Source organism: Pelophylax lessonae, assembly GCF_965119305.1.
Source record: "Pelophylax lessonae genome assembly, chromosome: 4".
Classification (NCBI taxonomy): domain Eukaryota; kingdom Metazoa; phylum Chordata; class Amphibia; order Anura; family Ranidae; genus Pelophylax; species Pelophylax lessonae.
This window is the reverse complement of record NC_138771.1, coordinates 623,484,198-623,498,664: the sequence shown is the minus strand read 5'-3', so window position 1 is coordinate 623,498,664 and position 14,467 is coordinate 623,484,198. Positions and strand designations below refer to the sequence as shown.

The 14,467-nt window shown below is 43.9% G+C and overlaps 1 protein-coding gene across 1 annotated transcript in view; it reads left to right on the top strand.

The window, feature by feature from the left end:
• Positions 1 to 14,158, top strand: part of LOC309554928 (keratin, type II cytoskeletal cochleal-like) — a gene marked incomplete at both ends in the record, with an annotated part of 23,105 nt that extends 8,947 nt beyond the window's left edge. Inside the window, 7 exons of the mRNA XM_082256665.1 lie at positions 2,703 to 2,763; positions 3,129 to 3,224; positions 3,311 to 3,475; positions 6,937 to 7,062; positions 8,755 to 8,975; positions 10,948 to 10,976; positions 13,992 to 14,158. Coding sequence (XP_082112791.1) covers positions 2,703 to 2,763; positions 3,129 to 3,224; positions 3,311 to 3,475; positions 6,937 to 7,062; positions 8,755 to 8,975; positions 10,948 to 10,976; positions 13,992 to 14,158 — 865 coding nt within the window. The remainder of the gene's footprint in view (positions 1 to 2,702; positions 2,764 to 3,128; positions 3,225 to 3,310; positions 3,476 to 6,936; positions 7,063 to 8,754; positions 8,976 to 10,947; positions 10,977 to 13,991) is intronic.
• Positions 14,159 to 14,467: the final 309 nt, after the last annotated feature.

Below are 14,467 nucleotides of genomic sequence, written 5' to 3'. Positions count from 1 at the left end.
AAGTGGAAGGATTATAGTTTTATCTCTGGAATACATCCCTTTCTTTATGCATGCTAATATTCTGTTGGCTTTGGCAGCTGCCGCTTGACATTGCATGCTATTGCCTAATCTATCATCAACCAAGACTCCCAGATCTTTCTCCATTTTTGATTCCCCAAAGGGTTCCCCTCCTAACGTGTATTGTGCTTTTATGTTTTTAGTCCCCAAGTGCAAAACCTTACACTTCTCCACATTAAACCTCATTTGCCATGTCGTTGCCTACTACGTTATTTTGTCCAGGTCATTCTGTAGGATATCTGCTTCATGCTGTGTAGTTATTGCCCTGGCCAATTTTGTGTCATCTGCAAAAACTGATATCGAACTACTGACCCCGACCTCAATACTGTTTATGAATAAATTGAACAAGCCCTGGGGCACCCCGCTTACTACCTCAGACCAGTCTGAGTATGCGCTGTTTATTACCACCCTTTGGACACGCCCTTTTAGCCAGTTCCGTATCCAAGAGCAAACCCTGCTGTCGATACCTGCAGACCTTATTTTATAAATTAAGCGCTTGTGGGGAACTGTATCAAATGCCTTAGCGAAATCCAAGTACACCACATCCACTGGTCTCCCCCTATCTAGCTCACAGCTCACCTCCTCGTAGAATGTTAAGAGATTGGTTTGACAAGAACGCCCATTTGTAAACCCGTGCTGATTACTGCTGATGATGTTGTTGTTTTTAGCAAACTCTACAATATAGTCCCTTATCATCCCCTCCAGAAGTTTACATACTATTGATGTCAGACTGACAGGCCTATAATTTCCCGGGATATGCCTCTGCCCCTTTTTGAATATCGGAATCACGTTAGCCTTCTTCCAATCCCCTGGTACATCTCCTGTCCTAATACTGTCAGCAAAGATCAGGAACAGTGGTCTGGATATAACCTTACTGAGTTCCTTGAGTACTCTCGGATGTACGCCATCTGGGCCTGGTGATTTGTTTGTGTTAAGTTTATCCAGCCTTTTCCTGATTTCACCCTCTGTTAGCCATAGTGGCAAGTCCTGTGTATTACTACTAGCCATACAGTCATGGTCAGTGTACCCCCCCCCCCCGTTTCCTGTGTAAAGACTGACGAGAAAAAAGCATTCAGCATGGTTGCTTTTTCAGTGTCTTCTGTAACCATCCTCCCATCATCGTTAATTATGTGTGCAATATGCTCTGCCCTAGTTTTTTTGCTGTTGATATATTTAAAGAATTTCTTTGGGTTTTTTTTACTATCCTCCGCTATTTGTCTCTCAAAGTTGATTTTAGCCATCTTGATTTCGTGTTTACTTTTCTTATTTGCCTCCTTGTATTGTATGAAAGCCGATACTGTGCCCTCTGATTTATATTTCTTGAAGGCCAATTTTTTTCCCCTAATAAGTTTTTTAACGCTACGGTTTAGCCAGCCAGGTTTGGCTTTGTCTCTTCTAAATTTATTTCCTATAGGAATGCACTGCAAGATGCATTTGCTTAATATGTTCCTAAAGCATTCCCATTTTTCCTCTGTTGTCAGGGATCCCAGGGTTCAGTCCCAGTTTATCCTTTCCATCAAGGAGTACAATTTTGGAAAGTTTGCCCTTCTGAAGTTTAGGGTTCTTATGTTCCCCACTTGCCTTGTTATATTGTTATTTATACTAAATGTGATCATCCTGTGATCGCTAGAGCCCAGGTTGTCCTGGATTCCTACCTCCGAGATTAGGTCTGGGTCATTGGTGATCCACCAACTGAGACATGTAATTATCCTGTAAGGTTTCCGTGAATAGACTGGCCTTCTGTGAGTGTGTAGTTCCCTCTTCCCAGTCAATGTCGGGATAATTGAAGTCCCCCAATATGATGACTGATCCTAGCTTTGCCACTTTACCCATTAGTGCTAAAAATTCCAGCTCTACCTCCTCCCTTTGGTTAGGTGGCCTATAGCAAACCCCCACAATTACTTTTCCCTTTTCTCCTTCCCTATGGAGTTCTACCCACACTGATTCTAACTCCATACTCATCCCTTCCGTAATGTCGCTCCTCTCTATCACCCTTACATTGTTCTTGACATAGAGACATACCCCTCCCCCTCTTTTTCCTACCCTGTCCTTCCGGTACACCGAATACCCTTGGATATTGGCCAGCCAGTCATGTGAGGGGTCGAACCAAGTCTCCGCTATTCCCACAAGGTCTATGTCCTCCTCATGTACTAACATTTCCAACTCATCCATTTTATTAGCTAGGCTCCTGGCATTAGCATATACCCCTCTTAGTTTTACGGAAGTTAAGCGTGAATGGTGATTATGTTTATACCTGTTTGGTCTGAGGTTCTCCCGCACAGACCTGCCAATTGACGTTATGGACCTACTGTCGCTGCTGACCCTACCACTGCCTTCAGTCCATTGCTCCCTCCTGACTGATTCTACTTCTGAGCCCTCCCCCCCGTCTCCTAGTTTAAAAGCCCCTCCAACTTGACATTTTAAAAACAGCACTGGGATAATTAACCACTCTACTCACACCATTTTAAATTGGCACTGGGGACTCAAGTTGTTTAGAATTTTAATAAAACTAAACAAGGGTTGAAGGCATAAAGATTAGCAATAGAAATATTACAAAAAATAGATAAAAAAAAAAACAGTTTACAATTTACAGATTGCTTAGCATGTAAAGGACATATGAGAAAATAAAAATGTCTTTTTTACAGATATGAAGATGAAGTCAACAGAAGAACAGGAGCTGAGAATGAATTTGTTTCTCTGAAGAGGGTAAACATTTTAAAATGAGTCAAAGTTTTCTTTAGACCCCGTTGACACTGGGGCGACCTGTCAGGCGACCTGGTCGCCTGACAGGTCGCCGTAGGTCGCCTGCCATAGAGAAGCTGTGGACCCGTTCTAATAGGAGCGACACAAGTCGCTCCGACTTAGAAAAAGGGTCCGGAGCTTCTTTGGGGCGACCCGGAGCGACCTGCATTGACCTCAATGATATGAAGTCCATGCCGGCCGCTCCGAGGTCGCGGTGCGAGCTGCGCACCGCGACCTGTGAGGTCGCCCCGGCAAGTAGCGTCGCCCCAGTGTGAACGGGGTCTTATTGTCTGTTAAAACAACACTAATAACTGTCTTTCTAACATTAGGATGTTGATGCTGCTTTCATGAACAAAGCTGAACTTCAGGCCAAGGCCGACTCCCTGAACGATGAGATCAGCTTCCTTAGAACCCTGTATGATGCGGTAAATAATGCTGGGCCATAAACACATTCCCTAATTCATTTATAATTCTGTAATGTAGTTGATGTACATATTTTCTAAATTTGCAGGAAATCAATCAACTCCAAGCACAGATTTCAGACACTTCAGTTCTTGTGTCCATGGACAACAGCCGAGACCTAGACATCAATGGTATCATCGCTGATGTCAGAGCTCAATATGAAGAGATTGCTAACAGAAGCAGAGCAGAGGCAGAAGCCATGTACCAATCCAGGGTGAGTGTGTTATCATTAGAGCTACAAGGCCACAGGTATCATCATGCATTGTAATTCACAGAGATGTATAGTAACTAAGTAGAACTACTTCACTACTGTACTTAAGTACTGAAAGGCGGTATCTGTACTTTCCTAGAGTAGAATTTTTTTCTCCTACTTCCACTTTTACTTCACTACATTTTTTCAATGAGTTCAATACTTCTACTCCGATATTTTTTTTTTTTGTGCTGCATAGTTACTCGTTACTATTATAAAAATGACCACTGCCAGAACAGTAGATGGCAGGTTTCATGAAGATCAAAACATGTGTATTATCAGCGCATACGGAAATAAATGCTACTGTATGTATAAATAAAAGCTGCATTTGAAATAATAAAAAACAATATGATGTTCAAACTTTTGACTTCTTTCTTTAACCACTTGCCGTCTGCTTACATGAACACTACTGCGGCAAAGTGGTCTGTTATCGTCTGGCGACGTAGACACTAGATCCCCGACGATCGGGGAAGAGCGGCGGTGATCACCTACGTCACCAGACATTCCCCTTTCTCGGCGGCGCGCCTGCGCCGCCGGAGGCTCGCTCCCGCTGTATTCAGTCACAGCGGGAGTCGGGCCAGGGGAGGAGCAGCGGCGATCGCCGCTGCTCTTCCCCAATCGTCGGGGATCGAGTGTGGAGATCCGCCCGCTTGTGTAAACACAAGCGGGCGGATCTCCTAAGTGACAGGCAGTGACAGATTGCAGGGTTCAGCATAGCTGAACATCCGATCTGTCCCTGTGTCACTCAGTCTCCTCCCCCCACACACGTTAGTAAGCACCAGGCATACATTAACCCCTCCCTCTCCAATAAAATTAACCCCTTCCCTACCAGTGTCATTTTTACAGTAGCAGTGCATATATATAGCACTGATTACTGCAGTAATGTCACTGGTACCCCCAAAAGTGTCAAAAATGTCAGTCATGGGTCCGATCTGTCCGCCGCAATGTCGCAGTCCCGCAAAAAAAATCGCAGATCGCCGCCATTACTCGTTAAAAAAAAAAAAACACCAAAAATGACAGAAATCTTTCCCTTAGTTAGTAAACGCAATAACTTTTGCGCAAACCAATCAAAATACGCTTATTGTGATTTTTTTACCAAACATAGGTAGCAGAAAACAAATTGGCCAAAAATTTTAAAAAATTTTGATTTTTACATTTTTTTGGGGGGGAATTTCATATAAAAAAATATGAAAAATATTGTTATTTTTTCAAAATTTACGCTGTTTTTTTGTTTATAGCGCAAAAAATAAAAATCGCACAGGTGATCAAATACCACCAAAAGAAAGCTCTGTTTGTGGGGAAAAAAAGGACGTAAATTTCGTTTGGGTATGGCGTCGCACAACCGCGCAATTGTCAGTTAAAGTCGCACAGCGCCGAATCGCAAAAACTGGCCCAGGCGTAAGGCAGCAAAATCCTCTAGTGGTAAAGTGGTTAATAGCTACATAACACAGTACTTGTACTTTTACTTTCAGTACTTGAGTAGCAATTTTTTTTTCAAAACTACTGGTACTTTTACTTTCAGTACTTGAGTAGCAAAATTAAAAAAAAAAAAACTACTTGCAATACTTAAGTACAAAAAATCTTGAATACTTTAGTACTTCTACTCAAGTCACTTTTTGATCGAGCACTTCCACTTCTACTCAAGTCACTTTTTGATCGAGCACTTGTACTTAAGTATCAGTTTCGAGTACTTTATACAACTCTGGTAATTAAGAATAGATGTAAGCAGCTAGACATGAATAGTTTGAATAAGTCATTAGGAGGAATTTTTATATGTCCACCACAGCCGATATTCTGCCAAGGTATATTTTAAACCAATATATTGATTTAAAGGGTAACTCCACTTTCGTGGGGGGAAAAAAAATAGCAAATAAAGAAAAAATGATATAGCGTATAAGATTGCGGCAAAAGTCATATTATAATTGAATGTTATTAAAAAAATGACGTTTCCTTTTCAATCTGCAACTGCTGTAATTTTCTGAAAATGCAATGCAATATGGCTACCTTGAGCTGTTCTGTACACAGAATGTGTACAGCCCACCTCCCAGAAAAATAATTTCATGTTTGTGTGATTGGCTCACTGATTTTTCCCAGAAGTCTGCACTAAGATGCAATTCAGATTTCTGGCATCCCCTGCAACAAAAATGTCATTTTTAGTGAGATACCCCCAATAGGAACATGTCCAAAGGGATGCAGGCCCTGCAATTTTCCTCACTAGTGTCCTGCAGCTGCTGCAGCTGATTGATAATTATGAAACCACTCCCATTAAACTGCCACCCGGCTAGCTTGAAGCCATCTGTATAATAGATCATAATTTTAGATTTTGATTTCAGCCAACCCTTTTCCTTGAAAATGACATAATATGCTATGTATAGTTCAGCCTAAAGTTAAAACGCAATAAATAGCATCTCTTCCCTCCCCAAAAAATACAATATACTACATTTTACAGCTGCTTAGATGTGGTGCCTGTATTCGTTTTCTTCTTTTTCACTTGGTAATACTGCAAAAAACACACTTCTTTTCCCTCACTCTACTGTATCTATGTAGAGAGCCATGGTTTTACCATGACTTCAAATATATCTTCTTCTCCATCTCTATTATGTTAGTGGTTGGGGTTAGTATTTTACATAAGAAAGCAAACATTGTTGCATTTCTGGCAAGATCAACACATATTTTATTTAGGCTGCATTCACATGTCAGCGTATGGATCGCGGCACAATTCCGCCCGCGATCCGGAGATTATTGCAAATCGCGGGACGCCTGTGCGTTGCCCGTGACTTGCAATAGCCCCCCAAACGCTGAGCGATGTTGCCGCGATTTCCGCCTGCCGAATCGCGGTAACATCGCACAAAAAGAATGGCGGGACGTAATACGCTCCAAAGAAGCTCTTGTACTTTTTTGGGCGTAATGCGTCCCGCGATTTTTTTTTGCGCGATGTTACCGTGATTCGGCAGGCGGAAATCGCGGCAACAGCGTTTGGGGTGCTATTGCAAATCACGGGCAACGCACAGGCGTCCCGCGATTTGCAATAATCTCCGGATCGCGGGCGGAATCGCGTCGGGATCCATACGCTGACATGTGAATGCAGCCTTACTTGCTGAAAATGTTAGCATGGAAAAGGAAAATAATACTGCCACCACATCAGAGTACAGGTAATCTGAATTTTATTTTATTTTATTTTTTTTTTGGGGGGGGGGGGGTAGATATTATTTAAACATCTGTGTTAATTATTTTTTTCTGGCATTATCTTCTACTTATGATAATTTATATTTAAAATAGTAATTTTATATCTTGATATAATAACGAATTCAGTTGGCTATGAGACACGGGTCTTCAAATAAAATGGTGCATGTAATTACAAACAAAATTTAAATATTTGGTGTCTACAAATATTCAGAATTTTTATTTTTTTTTATTATCTACAGTTTGAAGACCTGCGATTGGCAGCTGGAAGAAATGGAAATGATCTGCAGAACAGCAAAAATGAGATTGCGGATCTCAATAGAACAATTCAGAAGCTTAAAGGTGAAATTGAATGTGCCAAATCCCAGGTATGAATCCAGTGTTTTTTATAATTTTATCACCAACTTTACAATATTGTTAGCACCTCTGATTAGGGTTTTTAACAGTTTCATAGCCCTTGTTTAGATGAATGTTTAATATTATCTTTTTTCAGATTTAGGCCCCGTTCACATTGCAGCGACCCGACTTTGCCGGGCGACCTCACAGGTCGCAGCGCGCTGCTCGCCCCGCGACCTCGGAGCGGCCGACACGGACTTCATAACATTGAAGTTAATGCAGGTCGCTCCGGGTCGCCCCAAAGAAGCTCCGGACCCTTTTTCTAAGTCGGAGCGACTTGTGTCGCTCCTATTAGAACGGGTCCACAGCTTCTGTATGGCAGGCGACCTACGGCGACCTGTGAGGGGACCAGGTCGCCTGACAGGTCGCCCCAGTGTGAACGGGGGCTTAGATTGACCAGAAATGTCTTTTGCTTCCCATTTTTAAATTTTTATTTCGGATCACCTTGCTGAAAGTATAATTCGGTTGTAATATGTAAATTATTGTTTTATTATTCATTTTAACCACTTAAGCCCCGGAAGATTTTACCCCCTTCCTGACCAGGGTTTTTTTTGCGATTTTTTTACTGCGTGACTTTAACAGACAGTTGCGCGGTCGTGCGACGCTGTACCTAAAAGAATTTGACGTCCTTTTTTTTCCCACAAACAGAGCTTTCTTTTGGTGGTATTTGATCACCTGTACGATTTTTACTTTTTGCACTATACACAAAAAAAGAGCGTAAATTTTGCAAAAATAACAATATTTTTCACATTTTTTTTATATGAAATTCCCCCCCAAAAAAATGTAAAAATCAAAATTTTTTAACATTTTTGGCCAATTTGTTTTCTGCTACATATGTTTTGGTAAAAAAAATCGCACAAAGCGTATTTTGATTGGTTTGCGCAAAAGTTATTGCGTTTACTAACTAAGGGAAAGATTTTTGTCATTTTTGGTGTTTTTTTTTAACGCGTAATGGCGGCGATCTGCGATTTTTTTTGCGGTACTGCGACTTTGCGGCGGACAGATCGGACCCTTGACTGACATTTTTGACACTTTTGGGGTTACCAGTGACATTACTACAGTAATCAGTGCTATATATATGCACTGTTACTGTAAAAATGACACTGGCAGGGAAGGGGTTAATTTTATTGGGGAGGGAGGGGTTAAGTGTGTCCCTAGGGGCGTGCTTTCTACTGTGATTGGCTGTGGCTACTAGTGTAGGAACAGTGATCAACGGTCCTACATAGTAGAACCGTCTGATCACTGTTTCTACACAGGGGAGAATGACAGGCGGCTTGTTTACACTAGCCGCCTGACTTTCTCCCTCTGTACCGACGATCGGCGAGTGACCGGCGGACATCGGGTCCACCGGTCACACGCACTAACTTCCCTGTGAACGAGCCGCTGCGCGCGCGCTCGCCCGCTATTGGCTCACAAGGAAGTGACAGGCAAGTGACGTACCGGTACGTCACTTTGCCTGGCCGGGGCTGACCGCCGCAGTATATAGTCGTGCGGCGGTCGGCAACCGGTTAATAGAACATTTTCAGCACTTGTTTCATTAGGATCCTTTTTGCTCCTCTATATTTTGTCAAGCTTATTGAACTCAAATAAAACAAAGCAGGAGATACTCAATTTACAAGATTAAAAAAAAAAAAAAAGAATGCATGTTTTTAATTTATTTTTAGCGTGCCGCACTTGAAGCTGCCATCAGGGAAGCTGAGGAAAGCGGTGAAGCTGCTGTCAGGGATGCCAAGCACAAATTGTCTGAATTGGAGGCTGCCCTACAGAAGGCCAAGCAGGACATGGCTCGCCAACTAAGAGACTACCAGGAACTGATGAATGTTAAACTGGCTCTGGATATTGAGATTGCTACTTATAGGAAAATGCTGGAAGGAGAAGAGCACAGGTATTTATTTCAGATGTCAGGCAAGGAACATGCTTACTGGTTGATAAAACAAAGAGATTACCTCATCAGTCTGCTGCTGCTCTTCTACTATCCATTGCCAGGATTGGGGTAGGGAGGTGACCTAGCTGGGTTATTTAGCTGCATCAGAGAAAAGTCAGGGCAGCAGGATGGCAGTGCCGTGTGGCAGAGCCAGAGTGTACATTTCAGTATGGGCCTCAAGCAGGGTCGGTGCTAGACTGTTTTACGCCCTAGGCAAGATCAGCTACTTGCGCCCCCCCCAAAAAAATAAATAAAAAGGGAAGGGGGTTAAAAACTGCTCTATGTCATATCCAGTGACCCTGATCTGATTGTTTCCTCCAAGTAATGCTGTCATACCCAGTGTTCCCAATGTTCCTCTATGTCACATCAGGGGTCCCTGATGATCCTCCATGTCATACCCGGAGACCCTGATGTTCCTCCATGTCACACCTAGGGACCTCAATCCCCCATGGCACACCCAGGGATCCCAATTCCTCATGGCATACCTGGTGACCCCAAACCCCTGTTACACTTGTGACCCCTCTCCTCCATGTCACACCTGGTGACTCAGATTCCCCATGGCATACCTGGTGACCGCAATTCTCTTTCACACCAGGGATACTCCATTTCACACCCAGGGACCCTGATTCCCTGTTCTGGGGACACTCACTGGGCAGTATGAAGAGAGTGGCCCGCACTCTGCCCCCTTCACCATGATCCTGCATATTCCTTCTCCCAGGACGCTCCTCTCCTGGACCACAGTGCTCACCTCCTGGTGGAGGGAGAAGCAGCAGTCAGAGAGCTCCGCACCTTCTTCATCACCAACATCCTCAGACCATTCTGTTGCCTCTTCGCTTCTGCTCCAGTAAAGGTGCCGCCATCCAGTGCCGAGCTCCGGCTCAGGTTCAGCTCTCCTCCACTCCCTGCTTAATACCGACCCAAGGAACCTAATGGCTGCCCACCAGCTCAGATTAGAGAGTCACTTCCCGCCCAGGGATTAGGCCGCTCAGCTCCAGACGAAGAGGATCTTTATGCAGCTAGCACTCCGGTGGGCTCCTTTACTGCCCCTTGGGGCTCCCCCAACAATGGTTGAAAGCCAGGGCCTGGTAGTTCTGCCACTGCCCCAGACACCTGGCATCTTCCTCTGTCCCTTCTTCCTCCCCCACTGCCGCCCCTTTCCTCAGCTCACAAGGATCATTCATGATGGAGCGTGAGTGCTGACTCGTGGCTGCGCCCCTAGGTGGCAATGCGCCCTAGGCAGCTGCCTAGTTTGCCTAGTGGAAGCACCGGCCCTGGCCTCAAGAGTATTATTAGACCGGGGGTCTGCAAAAGTTGTATATTTCTTCAGACATAAATATTTTTGCTCTTCTGTCACAATTGGGCAGTAATATTCAAAATTGGCAGCACAGTGGTGTAGTGGTTAGCACTTTCACCTAGCAGCAAGAGGGTCGCTGGTTCAAATCCCAACCACGATACTACCTGCCTGGAGTTTGCATGTTCTCTCTGTGCCTGCGTGGGTTTCCTCCGGGAACTCCAGTTTCCTCCCACACTTCAAAGACATGCTGGTAGGTTAATTGGATCCTGTATAAAAAAAAAAAAAAAAAATTGGCCCTACGTGTATGTGAGTTAGGGACCTTAGATTGTAAGCTCCTTGAGGGCAGGGACTGATGTGAAAGTGTAATGTATATGTAAAGCGCTGCGTAAATTGACAGCGCTATATAAGTACCTGAAATAAAATAAATAATAAATAAATAAATGGACAGGAATTGTATGTAAGGGTCAGAACCGAGGAGTCTGCATTTTCTTTATATGTAAGAAATACATTTTAGTTCTCTAGTTTCTGCCTGATAGTCTGTTCATATCTTATTTACTAGTTAATGATCATAGGCGTAAGAAAAAAAAATTTACAAAATGAAATTCATGCTAAAATTCTGTTCATGTTTCTCTTTTTCAGGATAGGTGCAGAGGGCCATGTAAACATTTGTAAGTAAAACAATTTGTTCCATATATAATAAAAACCTATAGTGCAAATTCACATACAGTATTGATATGGATTCTACACCTCCCGCATTTAGTGTGGAAATATTTAGAATATAGATTGTTTACTAATGAATAATTATTCATTTCTTTTACGGTATTTATTTTTACCACAGATACTATACCCAAAACTATTATGAGTTAATGTTTTTGGGGTTAATAATACTGTACAAAGACTCAGGGCCATCTTACCGAATGGGCATGCTGGGCAGTTGCCCAGGGGCCCCACTTGCCTGGGGGGCCCCACCTGCCCAGCGACCCAGCCCCAGCCAAGCATTAGTTCCGACTCTCGTGTGCATTCCGCCGCCGAACTTAGCAGGTGACAAGCACCTGTCGGCCCTGCGCTGCTGTCAGGCCACTTGAGCCGTGGAGGGGGAGCCCACAACTGTCCACCTCCATGGGAACAGGAACACACAGGACAGTCGGGTCTGACTCCCGTCCGTGTGTGTGTTCATTGGACCCAGCCGCCCAACTTGGAAGCTGTCATTAGCCTGGCACTGCTGTACCAATAAATATTGCCTTATCGATAATATACATTTTTATTCTCATGGGTGATTGTTTAGGCAGGGCCCCAGTGCACTGCATTGCCCGGGGGCCTATAATGCTCTTAAGATGGCATTGCAAAGATTATGATATGCAGTTTCTAATTTCAAGCAACCAGAGGCCATCTGAAACTAACTTCACCTATCTATTCTAAAATATAGAGATAGGAGGACTAGGAAAGGGTGGGTTAAACGCTTCCAGACTGCCGGCATTTACAGCAGGCTGGCCCTCCTGCGTGAACTGACATAGCCCTACGTCAGTCAAACGCTTGGTGCTGCAGAGGGACGATCGCTCCCCACTGAGAGAGAAGAACGGTCAGCAGTTGTAAACAAAGCCGACCATTCTTTTCTCTGAAATTATCACAGAGAGCCTGTGATCCTTCTATATAGGATCACAGGTCTCTATGGTCATTTCACAAGCCCCTCCCCCCACAGTTAGTAAACACACCCTTAGGCTCACATTTAACCCTGTGATCACCCACTAGGTTAACCTCTTCCCTGCCAATGTAATTTTTACAGTAACAGCGCATATTTTTAGCATTGATTACTGTAGTAATGTCACTGGTACCCCCAAAAGTGTCAAAAATGTCAGTTAGGGATCTGATCTGTCCACCAATGTCGCAGCCACATTAAAAATCACAGATTGCTGCCATAACTAGTAAAAAAATAAAAATGAATAAAAATGACATAAATCTTTCCCCTAGTTTGTAGATGCGATAACGTTTGCGCAAACCAATCAAAATATGCTTATTGTGATTTCTTTTTACCAAAAACATGTAGTAGAATACAAATTGGCCTAAAAGGATGAAAATTTTTGATTTTTAATTTTTTTTTTGGGGAATGTTATATACCGTATATACTCAAGTATAAGCCGACCCAAGTATAAGGCGAGGCCCCTACTTTTACCACAAAAAGATGGGAAAAATCATTGACTCGAGTATAAGCCTAGGGTGAGAATGCAGGGCAGCGGGCATGGTACAGGAGAATGCAGGGTGACTGGCATAGTACAGGAGAATGCAGGGTGACTGGCATGGTACAGGAGAATGCAGGGTGACTGGCATGGTGCAGGAGAATGCAGGGTGACTGGCATGGTGCAGGAGAATGCAGGGTGACTGGCATGGTGCAGGAGAATGCAGGGTACTGGCATGGTACAAGAGGATCCGGGGTTGTGGGCATACTACAGGAGATGCAGTGCTGTGGGCATGGTACAGGTGGACCATGCCCGCAGCACTGCATCCCTTGTAGTATGCCCGCAGCCCTGCATAATGGCAGGTAGTGAAGCTGTTTCATTTACCTGTTCCAGAGGCGCCTTCATTTTAAAAATGGCGCCGCCCGTCGCCGACACGTCATTGCGCACGCGCCGCCGCCGCTCGTATACTTTCGGCTATTCCCGGCCTCTCCCGAGCGGCGGCGGCGCGTGCGCGGTGACATGTATGCGACGGGCGGCACCATTTTTAAAGCTTAAGCCCGTCGGAGCGGCCAGGGACTTTTTTTTTTTCCCTTGACTCGAGTATAAGCCGAGGGGGACGTTTTCAGCACAAAAAAATGTGCTGAAAAACTAGGCTTATACTTGAGTATATACGGTAGCAGAAAGTGAAAAATATTGTTTTTTTTTTTTTTCAGAATTATCCCTCTTATAGCAAAAAAAAATAAAACTCGCAAAGGTGATCTGATCAAATACCACCAACATAAAGCTCTATTCGTGGGAAAAAAAGGACATCAATTTTATTTTGGTACAGCGTCGCACGACCGGGCAATTGTCCGTTAAAGTAATGCAATGCAGAATCGCAAAAAATGGCCTGGTCATCCAAGGGGGGCCAATCCTTAGAGTCCAGAAGTGGTTAATGAATCTTTAATTAATGTATACTTAAGGCCCGTACACACGTACCGATTGTCGGCCGTAAATATTCGGCCAACGTCCGATCGGCCGATTGTCGGCTTGTTAGTATGATGCTTCCGACAACCGACTGCGACTTTTCGGCCGAACAAAATCTGGTGTGCATGCTATAAAATTTTTGTTGGCCAACAAAGAACGGCCGATTGTTCCTCAGTCAGTACAGATTTTGGCCAACAAAAAGCAGATGAGCAAGACTGGGCATGCTCAGAGAAGAAAAAACACAGGGAAAGTCAACCATCACATGACATCACTTCTGCAGTCGGTTGTTGTTGGCCAACAAAATTCGTATGCAGTCTTTAGCACTTTTCAACCGACAGGACAGCACCGGACAAAAGACGGCCGAACGTTCGGCCGACAATCGGTACGTGTGTATGGGGCTTCACCCTTGAAGAAAATTTGAGTAGACTTGCTGGCTTTATAATAGCGCATTATCTTCCGACTGACATTGCCTTAACATGTATTTACATACTGCCTGGAATGGCAAAGCTAACCATAATGACATAACCTTTCTATTTGTTTCAGCTGTCCTGCACTCCAGCACTGGAGGAAAACACCATTCTTCAGGAAAGTCCCATGAATCTAGTGGCCACCACCACCACCAGCACCACCATCATCATAAGGGAGGATTCAGCTCTGGAAGCCATGTCCCCATAAGCAAGCATCACTCCAGCCATGGACATCACTGCTAAAGTGAAGACCTATTTACAGTGGGAAAAACAATTATTTCATCCCCGGTAGATTTTGTAAGTTTGCCCACTTACAAAGAAATGAAGGGTCTATAATTTCTATCATAGGTGTATTTTAAATGATAGAGACACAATATCAACCAAAAATCCAGGAATAAAACACATAATACAAATGTTACAAATTTAGTTGCAGTTCAGTGAGTAAAGCCCCGTACACACGTACCGATCGTCGGCCGAACGATCGGCCGTCTTTTGTCCAGGGCTGTCGTGTCTGTTGAAAACTGCAAAAGACTGCACACGAATTTTGTCGGC